Source organism: Falco rusticolus, chromosome 4 (genome assembly GCF_015220075.1).
Source record: "Falco rusticolus isolate bFalRus1 chromosome 4, bFalRus1.pri, whole genome shotgun sequence".
NCBI lineage: Eukaryota > Metazoa > Chordata > Aves > Falconiformes > Falconidae > Falco > Falco rusticolus.
Window position 1 is genome coordinate 49,232,548 of NC_051190.1, and position 19,823 is coordinate 49,252,370.

Genomic DNA, 19,823 nt, shown 5'->3' on the forward strand with positions numbered 1-19,823 from the left:
TTCCACAGCTAGAAAGTAGAGAGAGTTAGGAAGGTTGTACATCTAGATTCTCTTCCTCCTCCTTCCTCATGGTCTGTTCTGTTAGGGCATTGGTGTGTCTGTCTTGTCTGTTTTACCATAAAGTGTAAATTATACCCAATGAAAGAAGTACTTGAGGCATACACATAAGAGGGATCGTGGATGAGTTGACCTGTTTTTACATATTGAACTTCTTGTGTTGTTGAAACGTAAGCTGTTAACCCTGTCTTGCTGTGTTTTGTCTCTGCTGACTGTCTGTTGTTTTGGGATTATTTTTTTTTCCTTTATAGAAACCTTTCCATTTTCTGGAGAGGAAGATATGAGTGACCCAGAGGCTTTGAAATCTTTACTTTCACTCCAGTGGAAGAATAAAGCACATAATTTCCCAGCTGAAAGAAAATTCAATGCCGCTGCTGCCCTGAGTGAGCCATACTGTGCTGTCTGTACCCTCTTTTACCCGTATAACCAGGTAATTCCTGATACAGCTCAGATGGACATGTCAGTGGTGGGTGCTGAGTGGGTGGCTGCTGTGTAAGTTGTGGTGCAGACCTTTGTAATACAGAAAGAAGACTCATATAAATTTGCACACCAAAGTATGTTTGCATTTGGCAGAGGCAGTGGATGGAGCCTTCTTTTGTTACCTTTCCTGACTTCGCTGGCTTTCTCAGCTTTCATTTTTTAAGTCATGTTTAAAGAGTTTTGCAGTACCAACACCATTTCGTGCAGGGGAATGTATGTTACTGGGCATGTGATTGCTCTTGTTTAGATATGGGCCAGGAGTTCTGAATATATGCAAACAAGGAACAAAAGAAAAATTTACTGAGTAAGCACATATATCAGTTTTTGGAAACTACCAATATGCTTTGGAATATGTTAGGAGCAGAAAGGCAGAATTTATCAGATTAATTAGTTATTTGCCCAGTTGTGTATGGATTTGCTCTTGCATGCTTGTAGAGCCATATCTGGCTTTCTGTGTCCGCTAGGAATATGTACCTTAGATGCACGTATATGTGTGTTGTAAACTTCCTCTAAGAAAAGCAAAACCCACCTACCCCTTCAATAAAATCTCTTGATTTATTATACAGACTGAAAACAAAGTATCTGTTCCGATTGCCGGATGTTGTTGTGTAATGCTTGTAAGGAAAACTGAGTACACCTGGACTGTTCTAATCCATTTTTTTAAACTCTGGTCTGCTACCAGAAACCTTGAAATGCCCTTCAGGAGAAATTCTTGCAGCGAGAGTAGGGAAGGATGCCAAAAGGATGGGAGAGGGGTAGGGAAGGTCTTGCTTTTACTATTTTCCTTTTTCAGCTGCAAATGAGGAATTTAGATTTTTACAGAAGAAAATCAGGGAAAGCTTCTCATTATTCTAATACTTCTTTGAGCTTTCAGAATAAATTACAGATCTCAGTACAGGCCTACGGAGGAGAGAGGAGCAAAAGAAAGGGGTGGGGGTGTGCATGAGAAGACAGGATTTAAAGTTCATTATTTGTGCTGCATGGCATCAAGTGTTGGATGACTTTTTTTGCAAGGGTAGCACTGTGATTTTAAAGTTAAAACTCTGACCAGGGAAGAGGTGATTCCATACAATGATATTTTCTCTTTAAGTCCTTACAGATGGATAAAGAAGCTGTCCCAGTCTCAGCAGGGGAGACCACCTCTTTTGTCCACCTTTCTAAGTGCGGACAAAATACCAAGCCTCTGATCCCGGAGATGTGCTTTACCTCGAGTGGAGAAAACACGGAGCCCCTTCCTTCAAATTCATACATTGGAGAAGATGGAACCAGTCCTTTGATATCCTGTGCCAAATGCTGCCTGCAGGTTCATGCTAGTGAGTGTCTCCTTCTTCACCAAAGCGTTTTGGGTATTGAGAAACTCACATGTTAGTTTGTTTGTGGCCTGTATTTAATTTCTTTTGGCACGCTTGCTATGCCTGTCGCTTCCACTTTTTCCTTTTGTGGTACTAGTAGGCCTGTATATTCGAGTCCTCCTTGGCAGTCAGTGATCTTAAAAATATGCACAAATATCCTTTTTACTGTTTGTTTTGTTGGCTGATTCTTCTCTGTCTCACAGAGAAGATTCTTTGTTCGGTTATCTTCCATTTTTTGTAATAAAGCAGAAATCACAAAGCTGATCACACTCTTTTCGCTTGTTCAGATATTGGTCTGCTGGGTAAGGCTGTATTGTTCCTGCGTGCATCAGAGATTATGGAGTAGTTTCTGAGATATGTTATTAGTGTCTGTGTTACTGCTTGTAGTAATGGCAGTTGATTACAAAAAGCAACATATGTCTGTCTGTTTCCCTGATAGTTACGTCTAAAAGAAGATCTGATTAATCCTAGTAGAGTGTACCTTCACTGTAGATTGTACAACATCTAGTTAACATTTGCACTCATACTAGGAGATGTGACAAATTACTGTTCAGCTGTTTGATCTTGACAGATGGGAAATCTTATTTGACTTGCATCAGCTGGAATTACTTTTGTTGTTTCAATTTTATAGTCCGCAGGTCACCATGCAGCTCAGCATGACCGTCTCTTGTGGAGAACTAGAATGCAACTTTTATTTCTGTACTGAATCCACGATTTTGGTCGCTTTTGGCTCATGTGAGCATGTGACGCAGAGTGAGCATGAGGATAGAGACTGCTTTCTTCACAAATTGCAGTCTCTGTAGCGATCAGAACAGAGACGCTGCATCTTGTACATCCATATATGTCTTCAATAGTCCAGTCTATCAAAATAGTTTCAGTGGCCAAATTCTGTTTAGGGACGGAGGGATGCGGGCAAGATGATCTCAGACAGGGCGTAGAGAAATTTGGCTTTCTATTTTGGCTGCGCTCTGCCCTTGAGGATAGGACAGAAGTTAAATCTAGTTTGATGTAGTCCCTTGTTGTTTCCTTGTTGCTGTTTGTACTTCTAGACTGTGATATCCCTTTGACTTTGCTGCAGAGAATCTGTTTGCTTTTATTATAGGATTGCAGTGTTGAGGTGTATTTTGGTTAATCTGGCAGCATGCTGTAAAACCAGTTGGCAGTCTGCTTGTTATTGAGAAGTGCCCTCACCCAACTGTGCTAGTTTATGACAACAGCAAGGGCGTACAGAGAAGAAAGCTTTTGCAAAGGTTTCCGGGCTTTTAAGGTGTTGACAAAAATCTATAAGAGCGTACTTTTTTTGGTCCCCTAGGATCATCCTTATGGGACAACGCAGTGTTCTGTAAGTGTGAGCATTTCTCCCACCAGGTCCCATAGTCCAGCTGCCTGTCATCCTGCAGCAAGAAGTCAGTGCTGAAATTTCAGCCCGTTCTACACCGGTTTGTGGTCCAGCAGTATTTCAGTTAAGGCTGTCTACTTTTCTTTCAGTTTCCAGATCAGTTTTTTAGACTCAACTCCCCTGCCTGTTTTCTAGGACTAGGCTGAATCTGCTTTCTTGATTTGCTGTATGATGAAAAGAGACATCAGGTGTGGAGAAAACAGCTGTGGATCTATATTATTGACTTTTTTTTGACATAATGTTTATCTGGTTAAGTGGATGATTTTTATAAATCAGGTTATTGTGGCAATCTCAGTGCTTTCTGAGTAACTTCTAAGTTTAATTCAGTAATTTGAGACTGTCATGCCCACTGGAAATTTTAGGTTCAGTTTTGTTAGGATAGGCAAAAGCCATGGGATGAGCTTTGTGTTAGTTAGGATGCTGGCCAGCAATCTGCAATATGTTTAATTCTCTGCTTGCTTGGCAAGCTTGCGGGAATCTGGTAGATACACTTTTTTAAAACTGTTTCTGTGTCTTTTCCCTGTTGTCTTTGATGGCAAACCTCAGTGCCTCTTACTTTTTTGTTTTAATTTCTAATTTTAAGGGCTTTTTTGGTCTTATTTCCCTGTCTTTATAATGGGTGTAGTACCATTTTACTATTCTGGTGCTGCAGGAGAAGTAGGTAGGAGGATTTGGTGCTAAAATTGAATGTTTCTAACACTTTGTATAACGAGATATTAGTATTAGTTTAAATACTGTTAAGTATGTGAAATACATGCATTTGATTTCCGTGCAATGTACTGTGTTTGTCCTTCCTCATACCACTTAGCAAAGATGACTGCTTTAATCATGCTAAAATGCAGTGGGTTTAACTGGTTTGATAACGTGAATGCATTCCAGTAGTGGCACCATCACTTTTGAGCCCAGTTCTTGCCTGAAGGATCAAAGTACTGCTATTGTAGTCCTTACAAAAGAGAAAAAAAAGAAAATGTTGAGGGTTACCTGTGGGGGGGGGGGTTTGTTTGGTTTGGTTTTAGACCTGCTGGTCCCAAATTCTCCCCCACTTCCCAAAGATGTCTTTGCTTATGACTTTTGTCTAGACCTGTTTTCAGAGATGTTTCTGAACTGAAAAGTCAACAAGTCAATACTGTAGATGTTAGAATAACTCTGAAAAATATAACCTTATTTCTTTCAGGCTGTTATGGAATACGTCCAGACTTGGTGAATGAAAGTTGGTCTTGCTCACGGTGCTCAGCCAACGCATGGGCAGCGGTAAGCATCTGCTCTTCTGGAGACAAAAGAAAACTTCGTGCAGGAATTAATTAGATACTTCAACGGAGATGGGTGGTGGGATGGTACAATTGGCCTTGGCATTCCAGATGTGGTTAGTCATTTTTTGGGAAAGATAGGCTGCCTAGCAGAGGTTTTTGTTCGGTTCTGAAGGAGTTTCATTCCTACAGGAATGCTGCCTGTGTAATCTCAGGGGAGGAGCTCTTCAGATGACCACTGATGGACGGTAAGTGGTGTTTTTTAGTATTTTTTCCTACCATACTGTATTTGATCTCCTAGTGTTGTGAATTTGGTCCTGATGCTCAGTGTAGCACCTAGTTTTGGCATTACAGAGGTCACTGCTAATTGCTGACTTGGCTGTCTGAGCTTGGGTAACTGTGCTGTCTTACACTGGGCACCAGGCTTCTCAACAGCAGAGGTAACGTGGCTCTGACTGCTTGCTGAGTTTGGTTATTTCTTGGAGAAAAGTCTTTTCAGGGAATGTTTAGTAACATGCAAGATCAGATGCACAAGAAGGTTGATCCCTGTTGTTTCAGAGACATTTGCCTTGTGCGACCATGATTGTTAATGAGTTGGTAATGTTGCCCAGGCTGCCTACCACCATAAATATGCCTTGATACTGAGGGAGTCAGAGAAATGTTAACAGCCCTCTTGAGTATTTGAATTAAATAATGGTAGACTCAGATTTGTCTCTTCACTTTTTTTCCCAGGTGGGTCCATGTAATCTGTGCTATTGCTGTCCCCGAAGCCCGTTTTCTCAATGTAATAGAGCGTCATCCTGTGGATATCAGTGCTATTCCAGAGCAGAGATGGAAACTGGTACGTGTCTTTTACCTGTAGAGAGTGAAAACAAGAGCGGAAAAAAAGAAAAAGACTTAAGCTAGACAGAACATTGTGGGATCATAAAGTAGCTGAGACTGGAGGTGGTGTTCTCATTCTTAGTTCCAACAAATGCTGTAGGAAGCTGTATCATTTGGATTTCTTCTGAGGTACTGTCTCAGTGCTCTGACACACAAGTTGTGATGACCAGATCTGCCTTTACTCTAGGAGTGTGCTCCTACCCTGGGCAGAGCCTAGGACGCATACCCACCTGGCAATCGGGTCTAAACTACCTAAAAACTTCATTTACCGAAAGTGCTGCATAGCAGAAGCGTGAAGGGATGTGGTCACTAGAAAGGAGCTGACATGCTGCTGACTTGTTCATCTGTAATTTATTCATCTTTCTTTACAACATTCCTCTTTTTCTTGTCAGGAAATCTCTTTCAGAAAATAATAAACATTTCTTTGTGACCATGACTCTGAGGTGAGGGACTGCAAAGATTTTAATAAAAGTCCAGCTACAACTTGTTATTTAGTTGCATAGCCTCATCTGAGGGATTAGTAAATGGATGATTCGTTAGCTCAGAGCAATTAATCTTAATGTTAGTTAATGCCCTGTCATTATAGTGTGCTATTGCAAAATAAATGGTGCTTTTGCTGCGCTTTTTTTTTCCATACAGAAATCAGCTGGGCGACATTTGGGAGTGTGGTACGGGGGAAGGTGATGTAGCAGTGATACGTTGGTTAGCACTGATGTATTTGTTAACGCACAGCTATTTAGTGCGCACAGCCCAGCCAGGGCCTGGCTGAGAGATTAGGAAGAATCTCTGTCTGCTTCCAGAGTTATTTCTCTATTGTGCAAATGGGTTTTGTACACAAATGTGAATGTAAAAAGCATTCATTATTCAGGCGGAGTGATGGAGCGGTGTGATGTGAGAGTGATAAATCTTGCAGCAGTGGTTCTTTATGGATCATCTGACATTTCCAGCATGCATCCTCTTCATTACCAGCACTTGTAACGATGAACTAAAAATCCTTTTACACAAGACTCACTTGTATTGCTTAATGGAGCCTCACAAGGAAACATGACTTAATTCTTTAACTCTTCGATGGTTGCCTTACAGTCCTATAGAGCCAGGGCAGTATTAATTTACGTAAAACCCTGTTGCTTCGTTCTGCGCTGAATACCGTCCAAAGCCTCTGTGCAGACCTACTACACATCTTCCTGTTTCATTCCTGAATTAAAGTTTCATAGCTTTGTTGATTTCTTCAGCATTGTATTCCGTTTGCACCTCATGTTTTCTTTATGTCTCAGGAAAGATAGAGAATTTTTGTATTAAGTACTTGGACTTACACAGTCCAATGATGTGCTTCCTTAGGCTGAAGTTAGCCAGGTTGGAAGCTCAGTTCTTTCCAAAGCCTGGCCTTAAGCCCTTCCCTTGGAAAGTGTTAGCGTGGGTGGTGCTGCACACTGCTTCGTCATAATTGGAGTAACTTTCCTAGAGGTGCAATGCTGTTTGATTTCTGCCAGGATCTGTGCCGCCTCTGCCAGTAGGGCACGTTGGCTAGTCCAGGTGGCTTTGGACACAGCTCCAGGTCTTGGTCCTGAGTTTCTGTCAGCACGCCAGCATGATCCCTCTGTAAAACAGACCAGCTGTTAGGATGTAAGAAGTAGGCTTTCAGCCTCACTACTCTATGCTCAAGAATGTCATCATGTAAGTACTGTTGTATTTAGACTGATTAGTGAAAAATTCTTCTCCTCTGTGTTACTTTGAGCACCATGACGGTATGTATACATGCACCATCAGTGTCTGTTGAAAACAGTTTGTTGGCATTGTCCCCATGTACAGTGAGTGACACATTATGAGTGTTGTTTCCTACAGGAAAGAAAGAAGTAAATTATCTTGTGCTAAAATGGAAATGGGTTTTAGAGTTATGAACTAGGTAAGGATTAAAAAAAGGTCATTTGGGTAGCAGGATGTAAAGGCAGTGGTGGTCGTTGTAGCACCATTGGTACGAGAAGTACAAAGGAAATTTAAACTGGATGAGGGGGTGCAGAGAAACACACTCGTGAGCTATCGTGGAGAGTTGTAGGATCCTTTATAGGAAGTTGCAGCACATGAGGAGTCAGTGGAGGACTTGCTGTGTTTTGGAGGTGTGCAGCTGCGATTAGGAAGATAAACTGAATCCGAGTAAAAGGTGGTGGTGTTGGATCTGATGACTTTGGTAATGGTGGAGTTGATGTGGTACTAGATAAAATTGGAGATGGCCTTTTGCTGAAAAAGGAAAGAAGGAATGATGTGAAAGCTGAGGACAGTTGAAGTGAATGGATTAAGATAACGGAGGAAAGAGGGGGGTAGGGGTTATCTGTGATTATTTTTTTATTTTTTAATATATTTTTGTATTGTTTTAAGTTACTGTGAGAGGGCTGAGGTGGCAAGGAGTTACAGCGATCTGTTTAAAGGTATATTTTGTTCTTTGAGATGCACGAGCCCTCCCCTTTCAGGCACAGACTTTTCAGTGCATTTGTAGGCATCACATCATTTTAAAGAATGCAGTTTGCATGCTTCCTGATTAATGGTGTATTACGGGCCTCTGTGCGTAAATTATTTATGACGTGGAAATTTGGAATAATTAGCTGTCATTCCTCAGTGGAGTAAATGAATTGCAGTGTTCATCATGCAGGAGACAGCCTATTTCTTACTCTTAGCTATGACCCGACTCTCTGGTGTGCATTTATTCTGCAGATTTTTCTCCTGTGCTTTGCACCTTCTCTCTCCCTGCTACCTCCCCTCCCACAGAAAATGTCTTTAAATCTAAATATGCTGCTTTACTGCAGCACTTGGTACCACTGCTTCTGTCCATCCCATCTCCCATGCTTCCAGGTCTGCGTTTTCACCCTTTCCACCACCCTCTACATTTCAGTCTCATTCTAGCTCATGTTTTTCTTTCATCTTTTTGATCGTATTTCCTCTGAATATTCCATTAGTGTAGCTCTTTTGCCTGTCGTAAGAAGTTTGTCTTGCTGCTGGGGTGTCATTAGGTGCATGCTAATCCTTCTGGCTGGGAAGAACCCTGTTTACATCAATAAGGCAGATCCTGATATGGGAGGGTTAATGCTCCCCTGAGAGGCAGGACTGAGCAAGCTGTATATCAGCAGGTGTCCCTGCTGGTGGGAGAATTAGGTATTGACAGTTTAATAATGAGATCTCATTGCTATTGACTTGCTTTCAGCGCCGTGTTCCTGCTGTGCACTTTGCTGTGGTGCTTATCTAGCTTTGGAACATGGTTTACAGAGCGATAAAGGCATAGCTTATTAAATACTAAACCCCACGTTCTGGCAGCACTGAGGCTCTGGCTTTGAATTTCCTGGCTTTTGTTAGTTTAAGCAAAAAGGCCAAATTAATCTTTGGTGTAAACATACTGACTTCAGTTAATTCACAGGAAGTGAAATTGACTGATTTCATATACATGTGGGGCAGACCCTGGTTAGGAGGGGTGGTGTTGCGCAGAAATAGTGAAGAACGTGTCTCCCTTTTGCACGTTTTGCTTTCAAGGAAGAGAAATACTTTTTGGAGAAGGGCTGGTCTTTTATTTGTCTTGGCAACACATTGTAGCTAGCACAGTGGGGCCCTGCCTCTTAGCTATGATAACACAAATAAAACCTAACATTGAAATGTGGCAATTCTTTTTTTGCATTTACTGGATAGTTTATAATATGGTACACCTCTTCGTATTTTTGCGGGTACGCTTTTAAAATCGCCCCACATCTAGAAGCAGAGTGAATTTATACTTCTGGGGGTTGTGTTGGCTTATTGTGTGATCTTATGCAGCTTATGTTGCGTTTCTAGTCCCGTGGGATGGAGTAATTTATACGGATCTGAAAATTTAGGTCATGTGTTCTGTGATGTTACGTACTTTTGAGCAGCGTTTTAATGGGAGTGAGGTAAATGAGAGGCCCTGAAGAGTGAGCGAGGGGAGGAAAGGCTCTGTTTAACATCAGATGCTGTAGAGGGAAGAAGAATCTGTCATTCGTGTGTTGTAGCATATTTGCAGGACATATGTGTTTAGAGGATGGATGGATTGGGAAGGGGCAGTGGCTGGAGTGAGCTGGTTGGTGTGCGTTGGAGGCGGTCATCTGGAAATGGGCACTAAAAATTACTGCTTTCCTCTGGCCCTCCTTATACGTGGAAATTATTTCTTTCTAATAAATAAATTACATAGCTGTATAGTCATTCATGAGCATATAAGAATCTCTCAGGATTTTATTTATGTGAGCTGTTCATGCTAACAAATAAAATGCATGTTCGTCTCGTGTGTGATATTAATTTTCCCCTGATTTGCCTTGTCCAAGCCTCGGATAAGGTAAAGATGCTGCCATCAATCAGTGACAGATTCCCTAGACTTAAGACGTTAAAAGCTGAAATGGTGTTTCCAAATAGTTCCCTGGAAACATTATGCAAGAATCCAACTTGCACAATTTCTTTCTTTTTCTCTTTTCTAATTCCTTCAGATTTTTATTCCCAAAATCTGGTCTTCTGTATTTCTGAGGGGCTGGAAACAAGACTTTGGTGCTGTTAGGGAATGAGGAGATGTCTCTCGTTTCCCACTGACACCTAAAGCTTGCTGCCAAGTCTACAGTGCCATAAGGCTTATGATTTTTAGCTTTGAAAAAATTTAGATTTCTTTCTTTAAAGTAGTCACACATCTTAAGTTGATGACCTACCTTTCCCCCTAAGTGCTGCCTGATTAGAGCAGCCTAATAACTGGGTCTGCTTTGCAGACAGTGAGTTTTAAAAAATACTGAAAGATTTCATACCTCTTTTTCCCCTGTAATTCTGGTGTCTGGTACAATGTTTGTATTTCTTTTGTTTGAAAAACAGTGACTGAATGATCTAAAATAGCTAATCTGGCATGGATACCAATAAAAAAGTTACGGTTGATATGTTTACGCGTGTGAAATAAACATGCAATATCTTTGTTCCGCTGTATAAAATTATATTCTATTAGATCTAATAGGTATAATGTTCCATTAAATATAATAGAACAAATTATTGCACAGTTATTCTGTGTTCTGTTCCTTCAAAAAATGAAAACGTTATTTTCTATCAGTGTAGCTGTGAAGATCCAGCTGCCGTTTGAATTAACGCAGGTACGTTTTGTGTACCTAAGGAGGATGAGTACTGAGCTGCAGCAGTTCTCTGCTGTCAGGGGTGCCTGTGTGCCTGCTGCGCCCTCCCTTCCCCTCGGCCCTCCCGCCGACAGGCTCAGCCTGGATTTCGGGCTGCTCCGCTGTCCAGTGTGGTGCCGGAGCGCTGACCTCCTGGCCACGTTTGAGGGAATGAGAAGTTGGTATCTGCTGGAGTTTCTTGGCTTATGAGTGACTGTAGGCAAGTGTATGCAGGCAATTCTGGAAGCGTTGGACTTGACCTCTCAGCGGCAAACATCACTGTTTGTGGCTGTGGCTTCTGGGCCCCAGACACGAACGATACAGACTTCTCTACCACGTCACGTAACACGGTGCCCTACGACAGGCGTTAAGCTGCTGTCAGCTGCCCACGTAACACTGACCTGTGTTTCTTTTCAGAAATGCGTGTACTGTCGGAAACGGATGAAGAAAGTGTCTGGTGCCTGCATCCAGTGCTCCTATGAGCACTGCTCCACGTCCTTCCACGTGACCTGCGCACACGCAGCCGGCGTGCCCATGGAGCCAGATGACTGGCCCTATGTTGTGTCCATCACTTGCTTCAAACACAAAGCAGCTAACCAGAATGTACGTGTCTTGGGTTTGGGTTGGGGTTTTTTGGTTTAGTTTGGTTTGTTATTTGGTGGCGGGTTTTTTTGTAGAGCAGTCTGTCTGCGCCTATATTTTCGATGCAGCTTTTATGGTTGAAAATTACAGGTTATTCCCCTTTCTCTATGCACAGATTCAGTTTCGAAGGGAAGTGACCCTTGGACAGACCGTGATCACAAAGAACCGGAATGGACTCTACTACAGATGTAAAGTTATTGGCATGACAACACAGACTTTCTATGAAGTGAACTTTGACGATGGCTCATACAGTGACAACGTGTACCCAGAAAGCATTATTGTAAGCAGCCCTCTGTGGAGACTGTTACCCTTACAGATCAGCGCAGTGTCATGCATGCATTCCTCTTCTGTGCGCTTTGGGGTGGGGCAGCAAAGTAAAACTTAGAAGTTGCTGCTTGCATAGAAAAGCTCATGCTGCTCTTTGTTACTCTTGTTTATGATATTTCATTCTTTTTTGTTCCTTTACAAAGATGTGATTTTGCTGTATGCAGATGGCTTAACAGAAAGCGGTGTTTGTTTTAAGTTGCATCCTCTTTGTTCTGTGGTTGAATAATCTATTTTTCAACTGACAAGTGAGATTCATGGGGGAAGTGGATTGTCTGTAAGCACTTTTGGTTCAAAATAGGGATTCGCTTAATAGAAGGAATGTCTAGAAGAGACTGGCTTGTCAGCTCATGAATTCTCTTCCTGATTGCACCACTGATTCACCAGTGAAGCAGAGCAGGTCACCCCCCTTGCTTTTGTTGATACAGGAGCTCTGATCTTTTGGGGTTTGTAATAAGAAACTTCCTAGAACTGAGTACTCTCACCAAAAGCAGGTGTTTCTGGCCTCTCGTGGGTGAATGGTTTTGTTTGAGATAACTGCAGTTAATCAGAAGTGCAGAAACTCCCTTTTACTTAATTACAGCATTACGTAGCAAGTGCCTTGAGCAGTGACTTTAACACACCTCTTTACCTACTTGTTGAGCTTTGTTGGTGTGTGTGGGCTGTCTGACCTCTTTCACTCTGTGTCTTCAGAGCAGAGACTGCATCCAAATGGGACCCCCTCCAGAGGGTGAGTTGGTTCAACTGCAGTGGACAGATGGAATCATCTATAAGGCCAAGTTTATTGCAGCCCAGATCAGTCAGATTTACCAGGTGAGTATGGAAGAGTACCCACAGACTTCATGTCAACATGTCTGATTGTTGCTCGAATTGTATAGCTCACTAGTGTTGAATATTTGCTCTGGTCAGGAAGGGAGAATTTGCCTTCTGAAATTAATAGTGCTGGTAGTCTAGAGAGAAATACAGTGTTAAAATAGGATCAGGGTAAAGGGTTTCTGTCACAGAATGTGGACGTGGGGACAGGCATATGTCTAGACTGTACCTGCTTTTAAGATATAAAATAAATTTGCCCATTTCATTATAGCTCAGATGTGACTCGGGTCAGAAGTGACCCATTTGAACTGTTCTCTGGCGGCTGTCCTGTGGCTGGAGCTGAGCTTGTCATCTGTAGCTCCCCATGAGTTGATAACTCCGTAATTACAACTTTTCTAGATGCTTTGAGAGGAAGTAAGGGAAACAATGGGTCAGGAGACTACTTCAGGGTGGGAATAATCCTCTGGTCATGGGAGGGTACTTTGTGGAGCATCATCATCATATGGGAATAATGTCCTGATGCTCTTGTTTGAGGAGCTGGGAACCTTCAGTCATACGCTCTCACCATCTCTGGTTTTAAGGTGAGAAAAACAGCAGACAGTATTTTTTTGTCTTTGAATTTGTTCCACATACAAGATTCTTGTTTGTGGAAGGTTGTAATAGTCACTAAAGGAAGATTTAACCTGGTACACTGTGTTAGTATTTCAGTAAAGAAAATTCTATAAAATGCAGTACATTCATTTGATTAAATCCTTTTTAAATGGTACCAAGAAATTGAAAATAACAGTGATTTGGAAAGTATACTTTATGTACATCCTTTTGAAAAATACGCTGAAATTTGCAAGTAATTGTTATTTTTAAGAGATTGATGCCTCTGGACAAAAGGGAGAGGAAGTCCCTTATCTTATATTTGTTTGGAATGGAGTTCTGTTTTCTGTCCTTTCTACACAGAGCGTTGCATATCTGTGTGAAGAGCACAATGATCCACCTTGTCAGTTAACAGTCTTTTTGGTGTGTATAATGGATGTTAACTGCTTCAGAGAAGGTGTGATCTGAGGTGACCGTGGTTATGAATAAAGTACAACATATAGTTCCATAAAGATCTATTGTTATGCATGCTTTCCAGTTTAATCACAGTATAGGAAATTGTCATTGATTTCTCTAAGGCACAATAATTTGAAATAGGCTATTCCGCTGATAGTGCCAGATGACAGAAAAATATGCATGAGTCGCCTGTGTTTTTCAAATCAAGCAGTTACCTGTAAGTAAAGCTCTTCTCCATGGGGGAAATAGCCTGAATGGCTTTCCACATTGGTTCCCTATGTAGATACTTATTCAGTGCTTATGGTGCATATCTTTTATCTGATTTGGAATAGGATTATATTTATAAACACAGTTTTGTTACGAAATAAGTGTGTTCATAGGAGGAAGGCATGGATTAGCTTTGGCATGTTAAACTTTTTGCAGTGGCTTCCCAGTTCACATCTCTTTAAGTCTGTACTTTGTGTGCTCAGATGAGATATGTGGGGTTTTTTTTACAATTAAGCCGAAATGACTGTCTTGTAACTTGCTCTAAGGTGTGTTCATAACAGGGGTCTAACCCATACCCATAATTTGGAACTTAAACAAAATCCAGTCAGTGGTAGTTGAGATGGCACTACCCTCAGTTGCAAGTCCTGTGCTTCTGCTGGAAGTTGTGCTTGTGTAGTGGAAATGGCAGATGGCAACTGCTTGTGCTTCCCCTGTTAAACTTTGTAATTCGTGTTCCCTCCTGACTCAGTTACGGTAGCGGTGCTCTGTAAAACCACAGAGTAAACGGGACCAGTAGCATCTTAAACCACCTCAGCAGGGCTCATCTTTCCAAGCCTGTTCTCCCACCTGTGTAGCTCTTGCAGCTGATGTATCTGCTCAGTTAAGGGACCTCAGCAGGCATCGCTGAGCTTGCTTAACTGATGAGCAGCAAGACCTGGGCAGCGCACGAGGAGGAGTTCAGAGCACGGATGCTTTCTTCCTTCTGAATTTACCCTGTCTGAAGCTGACACCCTGCGTTGACCTGTGGCTTATGTCCTGCATTATCCTGAAAGGCGTAATAACTCTTGAGCAAAGGAAATGAGAATCTCTTAAAAACTTTCAATAGTTTTAACATTTCTATATGCACGTTTCCATAAATAAACTTTCCTGTAACATGTGATGCATAATTGATACAATCAGTGCTTAGCAAAAAAGGTTGGACATGAGGAGTTACCACCATTTGTTGTACCTGGCTGACTTATTTCTGCTTGTTAAAATACAAATGTATTTTAGTAGCTGGAGTCGTTTCCCTCTGACATGTGAAAATGCTTTGTTTAAGATGAAAGGAATTATTATTACCATATTGGCCTGAATACAGGGCTGCCTTTTATTGTAAGTGAAAAGCTGCTTTTCTCAGGATTTGAATCAAAAATCAGTGGAAATCTTTAGTGCTCTGGCTGGGAGCGGGGAGCAGAGGTGCTGGTCCAGCTGGAATGTAGACATTTTAGGATCCGTAGGAGCACTTGAATGAAACCACTTGGGCTGGATAAGACCGGGGTGTCTGAGCAGCACTGAAACTGGCACTTTTTGGGTTCAGCATCCTTAACACAGCTTAGGGTTGCTCATTCTAGGGCAATCCTAGAGATGTGCAGTGCCGAGAACAGGGGATCATCCGTGGGAGCTGGCCCCTGATGCTTCCTTGGTATTCCCATGAAACGACTGTGTGTGGCGTAGTCTGGGAACGGACTGTTCAAGTACTGTGTCGAAGCCAAGTTCTTATTTCATCTTCTGCCTACTCTGCAGGTTGAGTTTGAAGATGGTTCTCAACTAATGGTAAAGCGTGGTGATATTTATACCTTGGAGGAAGAGCTTCCCAAGAGAGTGAAGTCTCGCCTGGTGGGTATCAAAGGAACAAAACCTGTGAAAATAGCTGTGGGTTGCGATACTCATTCACATTTCCTTAGCATATTGTTTAGACATTAGGTCAATGCAGCCTCCAGTTTCTGTGGCTGCAAAACCACTTGTCTTTCACAAAATACGCAGAGTAGAAGAAATCCTTGAGGGTACATGCTTGAGAAGCATTTAAATGATTTTCCCCTTTCACGTGTTCAGATCTGATTTTTGGTTTCTCTGGTTAAAAGGTTATGTTCATATCATTTTACACCGTATGAATTTAGTTATGTGGACTGCCATTCTGTCTGAATACTGCCTTTCATCAGAAGTGAGGTGAATCGGTCTACAGCTGAGTCGTTTCTGGAGAACCAATAAGCGACGGGGGCTGAACCCCCGTTTTTCAGCAAATAGGAGATTTAGAACATAAGTCTTATCTATAAAGCTCTTAATCGGCTGTCTTTAGCTGCATACAATGGAATTACTGAGCGCATATAATAGGAGGAATTTATTTCATAGCTTTTTTGGTTCCGGACTTGCTGGGTGTTTTCAAACCCGGTGTTCTAACCTTTGAAGTTACCCCATTTAAACAAATGGTGAGACTGGTTTCTATGCAAATCCAGAATATACGGTTTTCTTCTTCATTCCAAATGTTTGTCACGTCAGCCACTGCAGGATAGGGACAGATCCACAAAGTTAACCTGTGATAAGGTTCTGGGCTTCTGTCTCTTTTACAAGACAAAAAGAGGCTGCACCAACCTTCCCTTGAGATGATAGGAATCGCTGTGCCGAGTTAACTACTGGTGTAGTTCACTGAACCTGTGAATCCATGGCCGCTAGCAGGAGTGCAAGATGCACATCGTCAAAAGTGGCCTGGTGACAGGCAGTTCTGTGGAAGAACTGATGACAATTTGGAGAAAACTTGTTTACTTATGCATGAAATGTTCTACCCAAAAACCACTTGTGTAAAATGCTTCCTGTAATGTCGCTCTGAGTGGCTTCTCCATCTTGTTTAAGGTTGTTCGTATCAGTAAGACCTCATGGCATAGATTTTCAGAGGTTAATAATAATTTACCTTGTTATCCTTGAAAGACTTCTGGTGGCAAAGCAGCACTGTAGAATTAATTTCCAAGATGTGCACAATATTCCAGTTTACTTAAGCTTGTCTAATAATAGAGACAACCTGTTGGAGCCCTGAAGTACAGGATTTGGAAAGAACATACTCTCTGCAGCGGAGACATCGGGCTTTAGAACAGTTCCAGAGAACGGAATGTGAGCTGGAGAGTGAACAGGAAGTCTTGAGTCAGTTTGAAACTCGGGCTTTTCTCGTGTCCTTTCAGCTGCCAGAAGTGTTTGACTGTGCTCTGTGGGAAGTGATGCTCACGGGGCTTTAATGCAGTACAGCAGAAGGAGGAACAAAGCCATAGGAGATGATAATTTCTACCCAGAAATGCATCTCATTTGAGGGTTTAAGAGCAGGACGAACAGAAGCCGGTTGTCGGTATAGTGATGCCCACGTGCTTCCTCTGGGTCTTTGTTTTTTAAACACGTTAGGGAAGCCCCATTTTCCTCTCTGCCTTCTACTGGGAATGAACAACCTGAAGAGGCGGAGGAGGATAGGAGTAAACAGAGAATTGACGAGGCAGGAGCTGAAGTGAAGGATATTCTGAAACAGAAAGAAGGCAACGTGAGGGTTTCTCTTTCCAGTTTGGTTTCAGGAGCCCAGAATTTTTAATTCGCGCTGTGTGCTTTGCATGTTTCAGGGTTCTCTTTTTCTGCAGAAATGCTGTGAACCAAATTGTTCACTTGCTATGCCTGCTGTCGTTACGCAGGCATGCTCCATCGTCTGCACCTGTGTGTCTGCCTGTTTTCCTGCTGTGCCTCTAATGATTGTACTTTCGTGTCTCCTGCAGTCCCTCAGCACTGGGGCCCCTCAGGAAGATGTATTTTCGGGAGATGAAGTGAGAGCCAAGCGTCCCCGGCTGGGGAATTCAAGAAATCCTGAAGAATACGGACAAAACCCAGATTACTTGGCCTTTATGGAGAGCCTGTTGCAGACACAGTACCAGCCAGGAACTCAGAGCAACATGTTTTAACCAGAATTGATTAAAAATATTCAATTAACCCTTTTCAGGCCTATGGAAAAATAAAATAACGAGGAAACGGTGGAAGACCAGCCCTGTGCAGTAGCCTGCTGTGAATTTCTTTCATCTGCTCTTGGTTTGGACGGCAAGGAAATCCCGTCTGGCTGCACGCTACCTCCACTTTGCCAGATGTTGCTGACCAGTAGAGTAGGGACCTTGAAAAAACCTTCAGACAGCATTTCACACAGAGACTTTGGAAGAGTTTGTACTAATGTACTTTGTGACGGGCTCCTTGTTACGAGGCTTGGAAAGGGTTAAAGTATAACAAGATGACTTTTTAAAATATGTCAAACTTTTGTCTTTAAAGGTGCTATTACATTGACTACTGAAGCAGCCTTTGGAATTGTGTTTTCTGTACATAGACGTAACCTTTGTGAAGTTTTCTATAAATGAGCATTATTAAAAAAAAAAGCAAACAAAAATAGGAAAACAAAAGTTTCCACAAAAAATTTTTCTAGATTATGGCTTTAAAACAGAAAATAAATAAAATCCTCCTCCCCTTTCACCCCCAAATGAAATGTGACTAGTATTACAGTGGGGGGAGAGAGAGAGAGAAAGACCAGGTGTCCTGGAAGGTTCTGGGTTCTTTTTTGTAAAGAAACACTATCTTCTTTGTAAGCTGGGGAAGATGGGGAAAGAAATATTTCATAGCTGGGATGTTTCTTAACGTTAGTTCTCTTACAGACATATGATAGATGTGTGCATTTCTGCCATGTCACCAGGAAGGGACTTAGGGAAGAAATGGCCAGGTTTTGGTCATTCTTGTCATCTTCCTTCCCCATCTTTTGCCATCACAGTTGCTTTCTAGTTAAAAATCAGCATGGCTTTCAGTTACATTATGCCACTCCGTTTTTGGCAAGTTGCTGCTTCTTGTGTTAGTTCCTTTATGAGCCATCCCGCTTCCCCACTGCAGACTAGAGCGTCAAGGGGTTGCTCTAGCTCTCTGGTAGGCATGTCTCCCATAGGAACCTTTTTCTTTGTCTCTTTTTTTTTTTTTTTTTTTTTTGAGTTGTGCTCCTTACAGTTGTGAGAATCATTCCATGACAGAAGCCTGGGAGGTGTTTTGTATGTTTTTCTTTTATCTTATTAAAGAAGAAATTCCCCAAACATCTTTGATTGTTGTGACATCCTTTACTTAAGTAAAGACTGAGCCTTTGAGTTATTCATGGGGAAGAAGAATGCAAGCCCTTCCTTTGATTGGACTCAGTTCACTAAGAATTGAATGAACGTTAAAAGCAAAAACAAATCCTAAAGTATTGAGTGGGCAGCTCCCACTTGGAACACTTGAAAATCACCTCCGGTTGAAGAGCTGTTATGGAGCAGTGTTTCGTAAAAAAGCCTGATCCAAACCCCTGCTGAAGTCACTGGAAAGTCTTCCCCTCTCTCTGGAGGACCTCTATCAATTCAGAGGGAAAGAAAAAGGCAGCCTTAGTGCAGAGCTGGGAAGGGGCCACGGCTCCCAGTGTCTGGGTGAAGGGGGGCAAGGGCATGGGGTACCACTCACCTGCCTTGGCCCGCCAGCAGCAGAGCTGTCCAGCATGCTGCACAGCAATCTTTTCCACTTAATTCCCTGAAATTACTGGACAGAAAGAGACAATATTCTGGTTTTTTTCTTTTTTTTTTTTTTAATTTAAAAGCCCCTTTGCAAGGTGGTCATTGTTCCGTGGAGAGGTTTTTAAGCAACACTATAGCTGGATCTTTAAGGGAATAAGTGGGAAGGATTTGTGGGCTAGCAGATGGTAGATTAGCATCTTAAGAGACTTGATGGGTTTTAAACTGTCCTAGTGAAGGAGTGGAGATAGAATAAAGCAATTTTTAAATTTTTTTTATTATTATTATTTTGGATTTTGCTCTCCCTTGAGAGACTTGGAGTTCCCTTGATTTCTTACTGCCTCTGCTACGGGTTATTTTGTTTGTGTGTGGTGTCTGTGCGCGTGTGCACGCGTGCGTGTTTGTAAGACGTTTGAAACAGGTTTTTTTTTTTATTTCTGAGTTTTTGACATTTTCAGTAGATGTCTCCAAGAATAAAAACAAACTGAGACTAATAAAAGTTTTAAAAATTGGCAAGGTTCTTAAAAGCGTTGGTTGTTACTCCTACATGTCTGTCTCTTGTTGGTTAAGACATGATTTCGTGGAAAACTTGCTTGTATAAAAGAGTAAGAGTGTTGCCAGGCCACAAGAGAAATATTCAAAACAATTGAAAGAGAATTTAAACAGCAGAGGATTTTTTTTTTGGAGGTGGGAGGGGAAGGGGGGGTGGGATGAGTGGTTGTGAGCAATGGGGAATTTCCTCTGCATGTTGAAGTCCTGACTGAAATAGCACCATTGCTGTATTCATATGTAGTACCTTTTCAAAATTTTATTTATATTGTAAAAACAAAGTGTGTTTCCTCCCCCCATATTCAGATGCTGAGTTATGTTTAAACGTGAACCTGGAACTGTGGAATACCCTT

The 19,823-nt window shown here is 41.9% G+C and overlaps 1 protein-coding gene across 3 annotated transcripts in view; it reads left to right on the plus strand.

The window, feature by feature from the left end:
• Nucleotides 1-17,805, plus strand: part of KDM4B (lysine demethylase 4B) — a 90,986-nt gene extending 73,181 nt beyond the window's left edge. For all 3 annotated transcript variants that reach the window (XM_037385131.1, XM_037385132.1, XM_037385133.1), the window contains 10 exons: nucleotides 309-487; nucleotides 1,628-1,850; nucleotides 4,463-4,539; nucleotides 4,728-4,783; nucleotides 5,268-5,376; nucleotides 10,964-11,149; nucleotides 11,304-11,468; nucleotides 12,206-12,325; nucleotides 15,140-15,232; nucleotides 17,140-17,805. In XM_037385131.1, coding sequence (XP_037241028.1) covers nucleotides 309-487; nucleotides 1,628-1,850; nucleotides 4,463-4,539; nucleotides 4,728-4,783; nucleotides 5,268-5,376; nucleotides 10,964-11,149; nucleotides 11,304-11,468; nucleotides 12,206-12,325; nucleotides 15,140-15,232; nucleotides 17,140-17,322 — 1,391 coding nt within the window. In that variant the 3' untranslated portion in view covers nucleotides 17,323-17,805. The remainder of the gene's footprint in view (nucleotides 1-308; nucleotides 488-1,627; nucleotides 1,851-4,462; nucleotides 4,540-4,727; nucleotides 4,784-5,267; nucleotides 5,377-10,963; nucleotides 11,150-11,303; nucleotides 11,469-12,205; nucleotides 12,326-15,139; nucleotides 15,233-17,139) is intronic.
• The last annotated feature ends 2,018 nt before the right edge of the window (nucleotides 17,806-19,823 follow it).